The 19171-nt window shown below is 35.1% G+C and overlaps 1 protein-coding gene across 1 annotated transcript in view; it reads right to left on the reverse strand.

The window, feature by feature from the left end:
* DEUP1 (deuterosome assembly protein 1) overlaps positions 1 to 19171 on the reverse strand; it is a 40247-nt gene that overhangs the window by 9159 nt on the left and 11917 nt on the right. Inside the window, exons 5-11 of the mRNA XM_014248514.2 lie at positions 17275 to 17385; positions 14678 to 14890; positions 9793 to 9938; positions 9073 to 9175; positions 7252 to 7449; positions 6174 to 6260; positions 3563 to 3762 (exon numbers count right to left, since the gene is read on the reverse strand). Of these exons, the coding sequence (XP_014103989.2) occupies positions 3563 to 3762; positions 6174 to 6260; positions 7252 to 7449; positions 9073 to 9175; positions 9793 to 9938; positions 14678 to 14890; positions 17275 to 17385 (1058 nt within the window). The remainder of the gene's footprint in view (positions 1 to 3562; positions 3763 to 6173; positions 6261 to 7251; positions 7450 to 9072; positions 9176 to 9792; positions 9939 to 14677; positions 14891 to 17274; positions 17386 to 19171) is intronic.

The raw sequence follows: 19171 nt of genomic DNA on the forward strand, positions 1-19171 counted from the left end.
ATGTATTTAATAACAATTATTAGTCTTGTGTTATAACTTCTCTAAGAACAGAATTTTCAGACTTGAGTGCCTACTTGACTTGGGTTACGGTAGCCTTTAGATAATAAAAACAGACACTGCACCTCCACTCCCCCCCAAAAAAGGACTGATCTTTTTTAAAATGAACTCCCATTCTCCCCCTCCTAGAGTAATCCGTAGGTTTGCTGGGCCTGCTTGGTATTTTGGAAAAACATGACAACTACGTTAAGGTGCTTTGATAGGGATATTGGGCCTTTACTTTGGATGGTTTTCACAGTTGTGGTTTAAACTTCTACCAGTTAATGTGCAAAATACCATCTAAAAACATAGATCTACTTTAAATACAATCTGCAAATTTGTAGGAAGCTGTCCATTTGTTAATACTACCAGTGCAAATACATTATTATTACTACAGCTGATCAACTTATGCTTTCAGTGAGATTACTGTCATGGAGTATTTAACATGTACACATACCACACAAATAATATCACTGTTGACATGGTGACATAGGGGACAAGTAGTGAAAGAACAGTGTCCTCACAAAGGGAATTTATACAGACAGGCTCTACTTTTCCAGACTCATACATAATATCTGCCTGGTCCCTGTGAGGTCAATGACTTCAGTGATGCAAAAAACCCCAAATACCTTACACAGCTGGTTGACATAATCAGCATAATACTCTTGAGAAAGAAAACTGCAGATCTTTAATGACCAAAATGTCTTCAAGAATTTGTGCTGTTGCTTTTACCTGGCAAGTATAACAGCTAGCTTGATTTTAAAATTGATAAAAAGCCTTTACCTGAAGAATTGTTTTGTTTTCACTGTTTCCACTTTATTTATTGCACTAACTGATACAGTGGTGAGTGTGACTAAGAGCTGTATGATCTCCAAAGAGTAGAGAAAACCTCCTTCACACAGATATTTCACTCCAAACACGCATCCATTGAGCAATCCCCCGCTACCTTAGAAGGTATTAAGTCTTAGCATTTACCCTTCACTTTTCCCACATGATGAAAGTGCTTTGGCTTGATCAGTTATCTATTTTGTGCACATTTTTGTGGTAAATAAATAGCTTTTCATTTCAGAACTCACAGGCATGTTTTAATTTTGGAAGAAACAAACGGAACATATCAACTTCATCAGAGAAAGTCCTCTTCAACCATGCCCAAATTTAAATCAACTGTATATAAATCAACTTCAACTTAGTCAAGGTCTAACTAAAGGATTGAAATCGAGAGACTGAGGAAAGCTTATGTAAATTGCAATTAGAAGTAAGATAATTACATAAGGAAACAGTAATTAATGGAGATGGTTATAGGTAGAATGTGGGCATAGTCCTTTTTTAGCAAAAAGATGCTACTTCTGCATATCTTTCTTTCTAATACCTAGAAATTCACTGTATACTGAAAAAAAAGAAGAAATCATGCCGCTTTTTGGCCTGCCAGTATAACTTCCTGCAATTTCCTGTGTTTTCTCTAGGGGTCTCCTCTCTAAGACATGATGGTTCCTGTGCCCAGGATTCCACTACTGACTGAGAGACACAGATGAAAAATATTGTAGAATATACACCCGTCCCTTGCACCAACACCATGTTTTCTAATTTTTTACCATATAAAAAAAGGATTTTGTGCCCTTTCTCCAGTGCCATAATTACCATGGAAACAGAACCAGAAATAACAGGTTTACGCTCAGAATAAAATAAAACTTACCCCAGATTTTAACTTAACTAACATCAATTTCCTAGTTTATCTGCATACATCTAATGGTTGAAAATATAATTTTAGTTTTCTGGAAAAATCCTTAGGTAGATTCCTGCTTGGGAACAGAGAAGTGATAGTACAAAGTGGGCCCAATCATAAAAGCACTGGCAAGGTGATGTACATACACAGTACATGTCAAATTTGCATGTTTTAAAATCTGTGTATTTATTTGAAAATCTGAATAGCTTTTCATTTAGGAATTCTAATGCATGATTTAGATATTGAAATCCAGGCTCAATATATCTGTTTCATCATATTAACTACAATAATAATAATAATAATTTATATTGTGTTCAGTAGTCTGGTTGAGATTTTTCTTGTGAGAAAGGTCAGCTCTCACAGGTGTCTCTCTCACAGTTTTGATTGATCTTCCAACAGCTCTGAAATCACAATCCTGCAAATTACCTGCGTAGTTCCATTGTCTCAAATATTTATATTCTCATAAATTAAATTTCAAAGTCTCTTATGTACAGCAAGTGTAAATCCTGAGAAAATGAGAAAAAAAATCTTACTTCCTTCTCACTTGAGAGGAGTTAAGCATGAGCAAAAATTGCACTGACCAATTTTGTGAAGTTATGAGACATATTGGTGCAGAATAATCTGTACCTTGGTTTACAAGTATTTGTTTCAACAACATTTTTAACATATTATGAAAATTCACAGGAAATCAGCCATACCTGCCACTTCCAAAGACAGGTAGATGTATGTAAACATATATACCGCCATATAATTTATCCTATTTATTTTCACATGAATACTACCTCCAACACAAAACAACACTCCTTAAAAAGAAATTAGAATTTAGGCAAAACTGGATCTACCTATACTGGGATGCTCTCTATTTTGCAGAAAGAAAATTGTTTTAAATTTTTCCATAACCTAAATGTATGAGTTTGAAATCTTAACATGTCCAATTTTAGCTCCAACTATTTCAACTTTACTCCACATATCTGTTTCATGTTAGTGCTATCATGTCAGTTCCTTATTACAAATAATCAACATATTTAGCTTCCTATTAATTTTTATTTTCCTGTACTGTGAAAAACTGTTTACCAGGGAGTTTTTTTGTTTTTTAATTTTTTTTATTGCAATGCCATGATTATAATATGCTTGAAGGCAATTCAGTGGCTCACTGAATACAGGGAAAGAAGAAGAAAGTCATCACTACAATGCTTTCTATGAGTCTGAATATTCTCAAGTCTCATTATTTTTCCCTAACAAGGAGTTTATTGTAGTAATGACTTACTCAGGGCATCTGAAATTATGTTCCTTTCAAAAATCAGGTCACCCAAGAACACCAAAACCAGACAAGGCATTAAAATACATTTATTGAAACTTCCAGCAAATGAAACTGGAGGACATAAAGCTTTTCAGCAGGGCCTATAGTTCAAACTGCTTATTAAGAGAACCTCCCGTTGAGAAGTTTACCTCTCATGTTGATTTTTCTATCCTTTTCTTGTCTTGTTTTTATTTGGTAGTAAAAATACAGTCTGCTCTATTTTGCAAAACCTGGAACTAAGAACAGCTTGAGCAGCATATAAAAAGTTTTTAAAGTTTCATGTGCTAATTACAGATATTAAACATTTCTGGGACTTTTTTTATTGCCAATTTCCATCAGCCAACCAGAAAAATGTAGGAAGTCCTTACAAATATACTAACTAGGTCTGATATTTATATTGGTGGGAATTCTGAATGAACAGAAACAGCAAAAACTTGACAGTTTGGCCTAGTCAGACCATCCAAAACACTTAAAAGAAATTTCATAAACAATCTAAATATTACCTCTCTTCTGTTTCTTGCATCTTTGAATGGGTTTGGTAGCTGTGTTCTGTTTCCTTATATGTATCCATGCAACCCAGTATCGATGTTTCTGTGTTGTTTTGTAGTTTAACAAGGCTATTTTGTAGTCTTAAATTCTCATGTTTCATTTTGCGAACAGAAGCTGTGAAATTTCCATGTTCTTTGTTACATAAATCTATACACTGTGAAAAGAGATAATACCATCATTAAGCAGTTATTTTTTCCACAGTAAATGGGTATATTTTTAACAAGCAAACACAAAACAATGTTCTGTGCTAAAGAAAAGACCTAGCTACCATATATAATCATGCAACATTTAGGGCAAACCAAAAGAATTGCCTCCAGAAAAAAAATCACAGTAGTTAAATGGAAAAGAAGGGATAACAGCTTCTATAACACAATAAAACAAATTAAAATTTCTCAGCAAACATGCATTCAAAATATTACCGTTGTAAATGTATCACTTGCTTTGTAAAACGGATGACATAAAAACAACCATAACAGCTATAGTTGCAGATTGTATTGCTCCCTCCAGAAACAATTCCTTCAAAAATAACAAGCAAAATTATAGGAGTTCATTACTATACTAGATACAGAGTATGTGTACAGTTTAATATGTGTGTTGAGACAGTCACCTTCAGTTTCTGAAGCAGTAAAGCCACATAAGCACAGTGCTCTCTATCCATGTCACTGAACCCTGCTTCTCAGCTGGGTTAGCCCACATGGTGTGCAAGGCAAAATATTGAAAATGCAAGCCACACATGCACTGTGATCAGGGGCTAAAGACCCCCACCCACTAGGATATCAAGAAGGGAAGATGGATATTAGCTCTGGAACTTGTCTAGCCAGGATACACTGTTCTTTTTTTTCTCCTATCACTTAATCTACAAAGGCTACAGTGCACACCTGAGCCAGCTATTTTGGAACTATCTCTCTGCAGAGTACTGCACTGCATTGTGTAATATATTTGCAATAACAATATACTGTCGTCACCAGGAAATTCTCAAAAGGTTTATCAGATTACACACAAAAGACTAAAATCCCTTGCATTTCATTAAGTTGTGCTTTTATATGTTCCTAGATTTACCTTATTCTCTTGGAACTCAGTAACTCATTATTTGGTTCTTAGTACACGGCTGGATCAACTGTGCTTCAACATTTGAAAGCTTGTCTATTCCTTGCACTGATTTGATGCCATCTCTTCCTGTGAACCTTGCTTTGCCTAATTTTAGGGGGAATTCATGAGCCAAGCTGGCATGGAAATGCCAGAAGGTATAAGAAAATTTAGTATTTCATGCAACTATGGGGGAGCAGGGGCTCAGCTCAAAAGCGGGAGGAGTGGCAGAACCGAGGGAGAAGGGAACGCTAAGTCATCCAACCACTAATAGCTCTAGAATCAGCGGTAAAGTTATAATGGCATGAACCCCAAAAGTGAGCTGGCCCAGCTACATTGCTTTTGACATCTAAACCCTGCCTGATGATGCATTACACCACACTGACTTAAGGCTGGCACTGGTCTTTGAGGTCTGTGTAGTGCTCCACTGTACAGCACAAACATGTCCATAAAAATCTCTCCAATCCCTGCAATCTTAATAACAAATATATCACAATCTCTAATGTTTAGATCCTCACAATATATTAGTAAAGCAGGAAAGAATTTTTAAGTCCACAATTCTACTGAAACATGTATTGACCTTGGAATACATAGTAACTGGATTTTACTGTTAAAATATAACAAACATGATGTCTCCAAGGACCCTTGTCAGACAGCTCTTCTCAATCTTCAAGAAAAGTGTCACTGCAGAGAAGAGTTAGACATGCATACACATAGCCATCTATGCTTCCACAGTAATATATATACACATACAGATATCCATAATAGTGTGTATGTATGTGTAGGTAAAGCATCACTGATGGACATCTATGCTATTTGAAGGGTGTGAATAAATGTGACATTCTTAATATTCCAGTGGGATTTTTTTGTTTTGGTGATAAATACAGTAACTGCAGATGTTCTGTAAGCAGGGGATGTTTTGAAGCTTTTTGTGGAAAACAGGATATATACTATTAATTATACCTTCATAAATCATAGTTCTAGATAATCTTATGGCACACTTTTTATGAATTAAATTTTAAAGATCCCCTGTTTGGAGAGATAAAAATACTAAACTGAAAATAAGCTGGGTGGGAGCAAAATGTGTCAGTTTTCTACACTGCTATTTAAATACCATGTGAACAAAGGGGTAAGGTATTAAAAAAGGGACATATTTTTGTCTGTGAGAATGATGACTAAACTTAAATAAGTGATATCACTTAAAAAAAAAAAAGCTCCCAGAAATTGTTTCGTGTCTAGACAGTTACTGAAAAATTTAGCTTACTTGGAGTTTAATACAATTAAGGTAAAAATTACTCTTAGCGCTACTCATTTTCAGGCTGTGTGTGAATGCCACTTTGTTTTGATTATGTTGCACAGCTTATTTTTATTTATTTAATCTATGCAAGTCAGGAATCTCTAAATCTGCCATGATCTTAATCTAAATTTACAATAAATATAAGTAACTATTCTGCATACTTCATAGGTTAAAAAAATTACCATGCAACTCTCACACTCCTGGTTTTCCACCATTTCTTTTAGATGTATGTTTTCAGATTTGATAACTCGGTAATGGAATTCCAACAACTAGGAAAAGATTAAGTTCATAGTTAAATACAAGAATATTACTCTCAACTGGAATAACACTGGGTATAGATATATTTAAGCTTAATTTTACAAAATGTATATTAGGAATTACAAAACCTACTATAATATTTTTAAATATAGCAATACCAATGTAGGAAGAAGCATTAAACCATCTATAAAAGATATAAAAATGCAATGCCTCTAAATTTATTTACCTTTTTGAAAGAAGTAATGACTTAGGAAAACAAGAAGTTCAAATGCAGTTACTACATAGAAATAGGGACAGATTTTACAGGCCACTGAAACTCGATGAAATCCTCTTCATGACGTCTAGAAATAATATCTACTCTTTTAGTGATTTGGAAATACCTGGTAAAGAGTGCCACACAACAAGAGATATCTCTCATTTTCCCAAACACTAACTTTGCTATTATCTAAAGTAAAGTATTACTTCAATCAGTTTTCCACACGTAGTGACCCTCTCAGAAACCGTAGAGATACCCAGAAACCTCTAAATATGCTTGTTCTTTTGTTTTACAAACTAAGTAATGAAGATTACAAATCTGTTTATAAAACAAAAATTTGCCACCAAGATCCCCACTGTATCTTACAGTTTCCAGCTATAAAATTACTCAAATTTTCTATGGAGATTTGTAACATTCTTCAAAAAGCTTTAGAAAACACTGAAAAATGAGAAACTTAAAACATATGTAATTACCACAAACTGCAAGTTTTCAAGATCTTTTAGATGTTAAATGGTAACTAGATGTGATGGTCAGAACAAATTTCAATTTAGATATACAGTTGACATTTACTGGTGATTTCTTGTTCCAGTATCAATTTGGCTGCTTTTGTAATACTTCACAGATACTATAGCACCACTGATAAAAACTACAGCAAGAAATGTGATGTCTTTATTTCCACAGATAATGAATGTCATTATCAAGAGTGTGGAGTAAAATGATGTGGGCTGCTTTGCCTACTTGCATACCTGTTGTTTAGTTAACAATTTTTGTTTTGTCTCTAACTCCATTTTTAACTGTCTTTCCAGAAGACTAGCTTTCTCCATGATAGTTGCTATAGTGATCTCCTTCTGATGAAGCTCCTCTGTCAGGTCAGAGATTTCTGTCTTCATTCTTTCCTGCTCAGAGCAATGGGACTGCTCTTCTCGATAAACATGGTTTCTTATCTGTAGCAAATACATTTCAAAAAGAAAAAATGCTGTGCAGTAAATATGATTGCATGACGTGCTACTTATCACTGACTTTTTCTGCTGTTGCTTCCAAGACACCAACTCTTCTAACTGAATCAGAGATTCTGAGATTGTAAAACAAAATGTCTCTGGAATAGTGCAGAGCAATCTTTTTATTTTTACATCTTTTTTTTCAACGCTTCTCTTGTACTTTCATTTGCCTATTTAATATTAAATAATATTAATTAAATAATATTAATAATATTTAATATTAGAAATTAACAAAATACAATACACTTCAATTAACCTTTTAAAAGAAAGTAATAAAAATTAAGTTAAGAATTGGAATTTATGGTAAAGAATATCCTAGGTAATATCCATTCAATAAATTTAAGTACTATTGATTTATACAGCACCTAAGTTAAGTTAGGTTTAAAAACAGTTTGACAAAGCTTAAATTAACTTAGGAGCAATATAAGTACATTAATCTAGGCTCTTTAATAAGAAATGGTGCTAGAAATAAAGGGTATATATGGCAAATCACTTTATAAGAATTTTTTCTGCCCTTAAGGTCAAACTTTCTTCAATACCGCCTGTGTATAGTTCTCCAAAGTATCAATACAAAAATTGTTTTCCTAATCTTTCTACTATAGCCAACAATTTAGTACTGACAGATTTTTTATTGTGTAAGAAACAAAACAACAAAAACCAGCATAACAACCTTTGAACCCATTTTAACAACTTTTAAAGTACTATATATGAGTAGCAGATTGCATTTCATTTTTATTTATGCGAACAGCACAGAAATATTAGAATTGTCAAAAACTAGATGTAGATGCAAAAAACCTAAGAGCTAGATCATAACTGTCATGCCAAAACTGGTGAACCCAACTCGATGCATCCAAATAGAGACATTCAAAACCCACTTGGCATGCATTCCTGTAACCTGCTCTAGGTGGCAGGGGGTTGGACCCTTCCAACCGTAACAATTCTGTGATTTCTGTTTACATTGCTGCTTGGCAAAACCACAACGTGCTTGTAAGACAAATTCTGAGCATCCTCTACTTCCAAAGTATTTCAGCCTGCCAAGCCATACACCATGCCACAGTGTCATGCCATGCTGCTTGCTCACAGCACTTTTGGAAATGTGCAGCACAATGTGATGCATTGTTCCAATGTGAGAGCTGTGCTGCGCAGCAGGTACCTGATTAAGCTTAGCCTTGTGTGAGTATCTGCCACAGTGACTTGTATCAGTTATCTGTTTGCATATCCTACCTCTGAGACCACCTACAAATTACAGCTTAGCTCTACAGGCTAATAATTAATCAGAGCTTTGGAGGCTTTCTTAGTTGCATGGTATTATCTGTATCACAGTAATGCGTAGGCATGGCCTCATCCATCATTTCAATGAAGTAGGTAGGCACAGAATCAGAATGCCAGTTTTACAGCTACACAACCAAATTCAACCATATATGAAATATTTTTCATATAAAAAACTTACGTTGTCCTGAACCTACAATGCATCCTCCTGTTCTCTACAGTATATGCACATACCCTAGGTCAGTACTCTCTCCTAAAAATGCTGTACTGCAGTTAAGACCTGGAAATTATATTAAATACCTTGTTCAGCTCTTCTTTGTGTTCTTGACTTCCTGCAAATAGCAATAACTCAGTGTTTTTATTTTCTAGTTCCTCAGTAAGCTGAACATGAGATGATTGATGCCTTTAAGTAAGAAAGAAACAAAATATGAAACAACCAGAACATTCAATACTCTTTACCTTGCAGTATCCTCTCCACAGTGTAAAACTGTAGAACTGCTTGCTGATGAAAAAATACCCCCAGACATAACCACCATTTGGCCTAAACCAGGCTGGATTTTGGGAGACATCTAGAAATTAAGGACAATACAACTATGTGCAGAAAGAATCCTGAAAGCTCCTCTAGAGTGGTATTTAATATATTTTGAAATGGCAACAGCAGATTAGATTAGCCACAAAATCATGACAATTTTATTCAAATGAGGTTAGGGAGAATCTTAACTGCATTGTTTCCAAAGTGTTTTAAAGCTGAGAAAATGAAACACTGTAAAGATATAGGTAGAAATATCTGAAATGTGTTGATTTGTAGAAATCTAGGCATCATTAAAGTCTTTTAACAGAGACTGCATCTATTGCCTAAAATTGTGTGATATAATTGTCAATGAAAATATCCAGTCTACAATTTAGAAGCTGACATTTGAATCCTGACTTTTCAAACAGACTTAATTTAAAACAAATGTAAGAAAAAGATTATTAGCTCAGAAGTACTTGTTAATTTAAATATGTCTTCACCATCCATACTTTATTTGAATTTCCTGCATATCTTTATACTCTTTGATTTTCAGTAGTTCTGTATACAATTTTTGGCATTCCACTTGTATCCTTCCCCAGAGACCATCCCTTGACTGCAGCTCATTTCTCATTTCTGAGACGTCTGCCTCCATGTTCTAAAGAAACAAGCAAATGGATGAACAGTTAAATAAAATTTAAACAGCTGTTAACCAGCCTTAAATGCTGGGTTTTGACACATCATATTCAATACCTGTACATACATGATTTAAATTTCTGAAAAACATATTGCTTCCATGTCATTTCCTCTCATCTAAAAATCAGATTCTGAATATGTTTTAGCCCTCGCAACGTTCCAATGTATCTGCCTCTGAAATTATCATTGGAAACGTAATTCAGAAGTTCTTTATTGTACTAAATGCACCTAAAATATATAGCTTGCTTGTTTTAGAAGGTTCTGCATCATGGAACATGTTTCACATGCCAAAATTGGTGTCATAAGTGGCTTCCATTTTCTATTTTCCTAACAGCATTTCCAAATTTATAAACTTTAGAAACTACAAGGCTGCATAAATCTTCTTCAAAGCTCGTTCCATCTGCATGGAGTTAATTGCTTATTTAAATGAACATCACAAAATTTTCAAACAATCAAAAAAAGATTTTTCTTAGGAAATTGACAAACCTTTTTCTTTTTTATCTTTAATTTCTGATTGATCGTGTGTTAGGCAACCTGAAGACACATACTACATTTGGCATGATAAAACATGAAGTCCAGAAAAATATACTGAAAACATACTAAATATAAGAAATTGGAAATATAACCCACAAATAACAAAAGTATCAATAATAATCAGTGCTTGCAACAGTAATATCCAGAAAATATGTATTGCTTCTCACCTAAGATCCAAAAGCATTAAAAAAAAGATTCTTCCAAGGATACTGAGCCTTTACCTTTCAAACTATTACGCCAAAAACATTCACATTTTTCCTAATTTCTTCATTTTTTCTGAATAAAGCTTCAATTTTTAAGAGCAAAAATAAAGCCTTTAAAATTTCAAAAGAGAACTGGATTCTAGAAACTGCACTACAAGGAAGAACTTCAAAGGTTTATTTCCCTTAGAGCCTCCTATGAGAATGACCCTCCTTCCAAGAAGCCTGTGGTCTTCCTCTCGCTGAAAGGGTTGCTGAGGACAGATATGAAGTGCTTTTGCATTTTTTGGATTCTTTTAGGGGGGGGCTGCATATAAGGACTCGTTCATCTTATCCTTTGTTACATTAAGGCCAAGAGAGCTTTTTTAAACATCAAAATGCAATTCTGGGTATATTCAAGTGAAATAAAGCTTAATGAACTGTTAAAGTTGTTGGTAAGACTTGCTTATACTCATCTTCATGACTCCAACATTCAAGAAATAGCCACAATTGTTTTATAACATATGAATATGGGAGATGGTTAGTTACCCTTCTGATTTCATTCTGGCGTGGATAAGGAAAATGAATTCCACACAATTGTGTGGCGGAAGTAATATTTTCTGTGATAGACTGCTGTCATCACACATATTTACATAAATTGTATTTTCATGTGAATTAAAATAGTAGCAGGAGCAACAGCAGTCGCAGCAGCAGCTGCAATAATAATTGGCAGAACTTCAGGTCAAGAGTTTCACAGTTTTACATATCAGTTAAAAAAATTAGTTATGCAACAGTTATAATTTTAGAAAATATTTATTGCATCTGGTAAAAACGAAAATTAATTTTGAAGCAGAAAACTTTACGATTTGTTTAGAAAACATCTCATATCGCCTGCCTTTTTCAAGTTGAAAAAAACATTAAATCTTTTATTTCCTTCTGTGAAAAGTTTTGCTTCTACTAGCTTCCCAATCAAAACAAAGTCCCAAGAAGTTCCTGATCAGCTCTTGTTCTAATTCTACTCAAAGCTCTTTGTGGTGTGTCGACCCTGACTGGATGCCAGGTACCCACCACAGCCACTCTGTCACTGTCTTTCCCAGCTGGACAGGGTGGAGAAACAAGAGAAATGCTCTTGGGTTGAGGTAAGGACAGGGAGAGATCACTCACCAGTTACTGCCAAGGGCAGAACAGTCTCAACTCAGAGAAATTAATTTATTGCTAATAAATTAGAGCAGCTTAATGAGAAATAAAAACCTAAGTCTTAGAACACCTTCTCCTCACGCCTCCTTTCTTCCCAGGCTCAACTTCACTCCTCAGTTCTCTACTTCCTCCCCTCCAGTGCTGTAGGGATATGAGGAATGGGGGCTGTGGTCAGTTCATCACACCTTGTCTGCTGCTCCTTCCTTCTCGGTGGGACTCCTCACACTCTTCTCCAGCTCCGCTGTGGGTTCCTCCTTAGGGAGATGGTCTTCCATGAATTTACTCATGGTGTGTCCTTCCCATAGGCTGAAGTTCTTCATTAACTCCTCCAGTATGACTTCATTCTATGGAGTGCAGTCTTTCAGGAACAGGCTGCTCCACTGTGGGTCCCCAGGGGCTCATAAGTCTTGCCAGCAAACCTGTTCCAGTGTGGGCTCCTCTCTCCACAGGACCACAGGTTTGTCACAAGCTTGCTCCAGCACAGGCTTCCCACAGTCTCCTTCAAACATCCCCCTTCTCTGGCTGGGTCCCTCCAGGGGCTGCAGGTGGATCTCTGCTCCACCCTGTACCTCCTTGGGCTGCAGGGGCACAGCTGCCTCCCCAGGGGCTGCACCAGGGGCTGCAGGGGAATCTCTGCTCTGGTGCCTGGAGCACCTCCTGCCCCTCCTTCTGCACTGACCTTGGGTCTTCAGGGCTGTTCCTGTGACATATTCTCACTCTTCTCTCTCCACTGCACAAGGTTTTTCCCCCCTCCTATAAGATACATTAATCCCAAGGTGCCACCATCACTGCTGTTGGGCTCAGCCTTGCCCAGCAGTGGGCCCATCATGAAACCGGCTGGCATTGGCTCTGTCAGATATGGAGGAAGCTTCCAGCAGCTTCTCACAGAGGCCATCCCTGGAGTGCCCCCATTACCAAAACCTTCCCAACACAAATCCAATACACTGCTCAACATTTTAAATACAATTATATGGTGCATTTTAATGTAAATTAGTGTCCAGAACCTGACCTAATGCTGACTTTTCAAGAACCAAGCCCCTTGTGTGATGTTTTCAGGTTACCTCTCATGTTATGGCTGCAGATAAGTTTGTCAGATAATTCACAAGGTAGAGAAATAAAATGCAGTCTGCATTTACGTATTTTAAATTTTGTATTTTCTGTAAAGTCAAAAAGCTGGTCTTCCATACATTTTACTTTATTATTTGCTAATTAATAGTATAAGTGAAATAATTAGAAGCACACATGAAATGATCATAGGCATAGAGGAATATATGAGGCACAACAATTCTTGCTCTCATTGCCATCACAGTTCTCCACACCAAGATTCCCATCCACTCCTTCCTCCTTTACCTATATCATGTCCAACTACTGCCATCCTCCACCTGATTCTTTCTCATACAAGCCTGCTTACCTTTTCTGGCTTACAACAGGCCTTGCATTTTCTTCTTCCTCATACAGACATTCCTAAAAAAATATTTTCCCTTAGCTACCCCTTTTCACCATACATTGACATCAGTGTTTCCCTTATGCATCTATTTCCAAATGCAGCTTTTCTAACCAACATAGCAGCATTCCACACCACCAACACAGTTATTCTGCAACTTTCTGCCCTTTAGATGACACTGTTATGTACATCTCGCTCCACTTCTACTTAAAGTGTCTTCAAGCTTCCTACAGCTCCTGTATTCTCTTGAATACGCTATTCCTAAATTCTTCCTGGTTGAAGATTTTCTTCAAGGCTACAGCACAATCTCTCCATTGTACAGCATATATCCACTTGCTCCAACTGCCATGATTTGTTCCACTGCGTATTCTAGTCCCACTGCTATAGATGGCAGCCTTTTTAACAGGCCCCAAAACAGAAGTTTTGATTGCACACTGATAACTTGTTTACAGGCAAAAGATTCAGTGAACTAATGTGCAAATGGCATGTATAAACTTGGCTCTTCTCACAACACCTGACAACACAATCTGAAATTAACCTCTGCCATGTATATGCTAATTCTGATAAAGTATATTGGATATGCTGTTAGCACTCTGCAAGATTGTCTATAAACAGAAATAAATCTTACTCCAAAAAGATTTGAAGTTGTTATAGGCCATTCAATATATTACTGAACCTAGAAATGCTTAAATAAATAAGCAAAAGCATAACTGGTATATGTCACCAGAAAAAAATATCCTTGAGAATCTCATTCCTGATATGTTTCAAACAGAGATAATAAAAAAAGTTGTAAAGATGTTGTATTATCTCAATCTTGTCAGAACTCATATACCATGACCAAAAGAAGGGGAGCAAATGGTTGTCTTCATAGATCAGTGCTATGATGAAAAACAGTAAACGGGATAAGATAAAACCTGATGGTTCTTTACACGGCCAGAAACTTAATTTTTTAAAAAAACTGACTGCATAGTCTTCTTTCAAAACTAACAAAGCATAACATTCATGTTTGTATATACTTATTTACTAGCTATATGACACAATGAACAAGATGTAAATCAGATAAAGAGATTTCACAGAAATCATTTATATACAAAGAACCAGACTAGGGGAAGTTCATGGAGATCCCATGGATATAGAAGAGTTATAAAAACCTAGATACATAGACAAGAGAAAAAGTATACCACTACAAATCAAACTTATTTCTGTTTTACTAAAAACAAACAACCCATAACGTTCCCATATTATTCTGTGTTCATGCACAGAATATACCTAATGTACATTTATGTAGGCATCTCATTTTGATTTTCCAACATTAACCTACAGTCATCATAAAAAAACTATTACTACCTGGCACTGATTTTGGTACATTTTCAGATCCTCACGGAGTTTCATATTCTCTTCTACTAGTTCATTCTTGTTTCTTGCTATTTCATTCACAATTGCCTTTAGCTTTTCAATAATCAAATCATCATTTTCATTTTTGGGCTGGGTACAGGTAATTAGCTCTTCTTCGTTTTGCTTCTTATTGCATATTTGGAGTTGATAATTCTGGGTCTGCTTCTATAAAACAAGAAAATATTTTAAATTAAACTCTATTATTGTATGTAAATTGCTAGGACCAAACCATTACTACTGAAATCATAAGGCTATACCAATCTTCACCTGGATTTGCTTAGAAAAGATGGCACAATTCAAACAGTTTGAATTACTTGCCTTCAGTAAAAAAAATGTTTCAAGAACCTTCAAGGGCACGGGAGTTTTTCAAGGATCTTTTTCTCCTGTACTGTGTATTTTCCTAGTACTTAATGAGCCTCAAACGTGAAAAAGGTGATTATGATGACCTACTCAAAGCAGTTACCTGTGAGAAATAATTTGAGAGAAATGTTCTTCTTTGATTCATTGAACTCAGTAGGAGCTGTATGTGTGTGTGTGCCTCATGATAGATATTAACCTTTGACTAGAGGGCTACCATTACATAGGTCATGTACAAACAGCTCAGTTACTACAGAAACAGTACTTCTTTGAGATCATTATCCTTAAACTTGGGGAAGAATAATTCGTACATTCGGCAGACTCCTACACCTCATGCAGCTTTTTGCACCAATTAAAATCCTAAAAACAAAACTTCAGAAAATTGGTATTGCCAATATTTCTGAATCCACAGGCATTGTGAAGAAGCATAATTACTATGGCAACTGTTTTTGCTGTTTAAAAAACTATCCACATGAATCCCACTACTTGGAGATTAACAAGCAGCACTAATCTTTCAGAAGACTGAGAATTACTTGAAAAATGACAACGAAATATGACCTGGAAATCATATATCATGTGCAGAGATCAAGTTGGGCAAGAAAATATAAAGTAAAAATAAATAGGGTTACAAATACTATATTTCACTGACAAGGACTGCAAGAAGTCATAGTTTAGACAGTTTTTGACATTATTGACTATATCCCCATAATTTGTGTTAGCTGAGAACCTAAGTAGAATGGACCACTGGCTGCATATCAAATAAAAAGCAAAAATAATTGGCTTCATTTCTGTAGAAAAAAAAATAAGGTCCCTTTGACATGCAAGTTATAGACTTGGATATACCAAAGTGTCAATGCATCCTGTGAAAAATATAGTGCAAGACTCCAAATAGAAATCAAAGATCTCATGAGAAATGAATTTGCGGCAAAGATGCAGGAACAATTAACACTTTTGAAACAGCTAAGGGTAACAGTCTATCAGACTTGTACTTCAAAAAATAGTAGGTGTTATGTTACAGTTGTGAAGGAAATTGTCTTCAAAGCAAGTTCACTGATGGCAATGAAAGCTCCAACAGAAAAATGTGAATGATCACCCTGAGTACTCTATTTTGACTTGTCTAACTGTACAATCAACATGTCATCAGTAAATCGTCTAGTCAAAGACTTGCTTTTTGAACACATTTGTATGGAAGTGCAATTGCTGGAATATAATGCTCTCAGCAGCTAAACCCAAAACATAACTGCAATCCTTGGAAACTCTGGATATGTGTAAAGAGTCTCACAGGAATTGTTAAGAAAGTGTTTCACTAGATTAAGATCCAATGAGCTTAGTAACAGTGGAAAAGGGAATCAGTGAGCAACATAATTGGCTTCCCCTTACTTAATTTTCAAGCTGTCTTGTGGCCCAGTCAATTTGTAAGTTTTTTGGTTTTTTTTAGAGAAGGATACATCATCAGGACATTATTTAATTAAATGTTTTTCTGAATTAGAAGGAATTAAAAAATAAAAATATGCAGTATCAATAGTCTATATATAAAAAAAGCAATAAACAAATTGTCAAGTAGAAAATAATCATAAAGTCAACCAAGGAACGGCATGGTAACTAAAAGGCCGAAAAATATGAAAAAAGGGGCTAAGTGATCCAACAAACAATGCCAAGACTGGTTCTCGAATAGCATATGAAAATTCATTTTTCTGCATAAATGATACTAGCGTATATTTATGATCTTAAAAAAAATGAAGGCTATCAGATTTGAAGGAACTTTATACTTGCATTAACACCTTAATGGCATGCAGTACTTACTTGGTAAGATACTTTGTAATAACTTGTCACACTTAATTGCATATTAGTAAATAGCATGGAAAAGTATCTCCATAATATGCTTAAAAAGTAAAAAGGAACATTCACTGGTTTTTGTAATTGTTTCCTTTTTTTTTTTAAAAAAAGAAATGTTATCATTTTCATCATGATCCTTATTCATTTTCTCATTTTCATGAGAACAATTAAATGAAAATAAGATCATGTATCATTAGATCTTCCAGTATGGTTCTGCCTTATCATATATTCATTACAAATATAGACATGCATTGTAAGATTCACTGTAAGCTTAGTTTTTAAAAATTAAGTTAAAGTAAGCTCTAGGTGAGCAAAGAGTTCATTTTCTTCCTAGAACAGGAAGGTGGGAATCTTACCTGAAATAAATTACATTTCTCAGACAATAATTTTGGTTGCATATCTACATAAACAGAATTATTTACACAGGTTGTCCCATTCTCCCATTCTTGTGATTTTGCCTTATATTCCTGAAAGATAACAAAACAAGGCTAGTAAACATAGAGAAAATACCTATTTTCCTCAATCTAATTTTTTTTTAAAATTTTTATCGTTCTAAGAAATATCTGGTTTTTAAATTAATACATAATCTTTCCATAATTTTGGAAAGAAGTTAAAGGAAAGAACAATTCTATAAACCAGTCATCCAGTCATCCCCACCAGAGAAAGGTAAGTCTTAAGGGCTATTGATTTGAGAGCAATGAGTGTAAACATAATAACTGAATAAAAACTATAAAATATTAGAATTATTACTATGATACACAAATTTTATTGGATAGTTGCTCCTGTGACTTTAAAGCTATATCAGTGTTGAGCAGGGTAATCAGCAGGGAATCAAATCCTCAATATTCAGGCACAAAGTGCTCACTTTTTACTTCTTGCTCTCTTTAAAATTGGTGCTTCAGGTTCTGCGTTCATCTAGTTTAAACAAAAAACTGTTTAAGAAATTCTATTATATTAGATTTATCTAATATTGTTTTTGTATTTGCACTTATTCATATTTATAGTGTATCTGAATTTGCTTTAAACTCATGCATAACCTTATATGTACACAAATACATTTTGAAGGCAGTATCCTAAAAATAAGCAGAACTTCAGTTACTAGAACTGTTGCTCTTTTAGTCTGAAAATTTAGTGAAACAACAGTACACTGATTTATATATTGAAAACAAATGGAAATGTTGTTCCAAAAGGGCAGATGATATTTTATAATTAAACTAAACTGGCGTATTCCCCAAATTTAAAACAATAAGGGTTTTTATGGCTACTGAAAAAAACTATTTCTCAACATAGAGGATTAATACAAATCTTCTTTCATAGCTGCCCTAATATCTGCTTTGACATTTAAAACAATAAACATCTTCCTATTTTATAAAACATGATACAAATGGAGTTTCAGACTACTTAATGAGGACTGAAGGTTCAAGGCCTTACTAAAGCACTGCTGAGCTTAGTAGACTTTCATCACAGTAATTATTTCCTGAATACTTGAATTTGCTGAATATATTCCAAGTACTCATTTTTCATACTGCATAATTAATCAAATTATAGCATTGTCTTACATTATTTTCACATTTTAATCTTGAGTAAGGCTATTCTCAAATTAGTTGACAGTAGTGATATATCGATGATAGATGTACAATCCATTTATTATTCTTGTGGTAGCTGATGTTGGCATGAGTTGACATGCAGCTATGCTGCAGTCCAAAGCATCGTAGCTTTTCTGATGGTGAGAACTCCCATGTGAAAGAGACAGCCAACATCATGTAGAGCTGGGATGTGTCTATGTAGACACAGGAACCTGAAGGTCACAGAAGTCAGTCCTAGATCTTATAGAATAACATAAAAGGCAAGTCCAAAACACAGATCCTAAGACCCTGTTTAATATGGGTTAAAAGTAGGATTTACTTAAAATCTTCTAGAGCTGAATTTCTTGATTGCAAAGTCCTCAAAGTGTCCAAATCATCTACATCATAAATCTACATCATAAATGCCTAAGTCTACCCAATGCTTAGCAGCTGGGCAGGCAGCTCCCATATCACCTAGTACCACCCTCCTTGCTTTGCCTACAGCACCCAGCACGGTAAGCATGTGGAGCACACACTACTTTATTATGCTCTTCACAAAGGATGGACAGAGAAAATATGAATTTTGTGATCATTCTATGCTTCATCAGATTACTGGTTAGACTGTTCTTCCCATAAATGGAAGACTCAGTGTAAAAATCTTTCAAGACAGAACCTGAAGTATAATCTT

The sequence above is a fragment of the Pseudopodoces humilis genome, chromosome 2, assembly GCF_049639895.1.
Source record: "Pseudopodoces humilis isolate 2021_Gansu_Grassland_sample_001 chromosome 2, ASM4963989v1, whole genome shotgun sequence".
Taxonomy (NCBI): Eukaryota; Metazoa; Chordata; class Aves; order Passeriformes; family Paridae; genus Pseudopodoces; species Pseudopodoces humilis.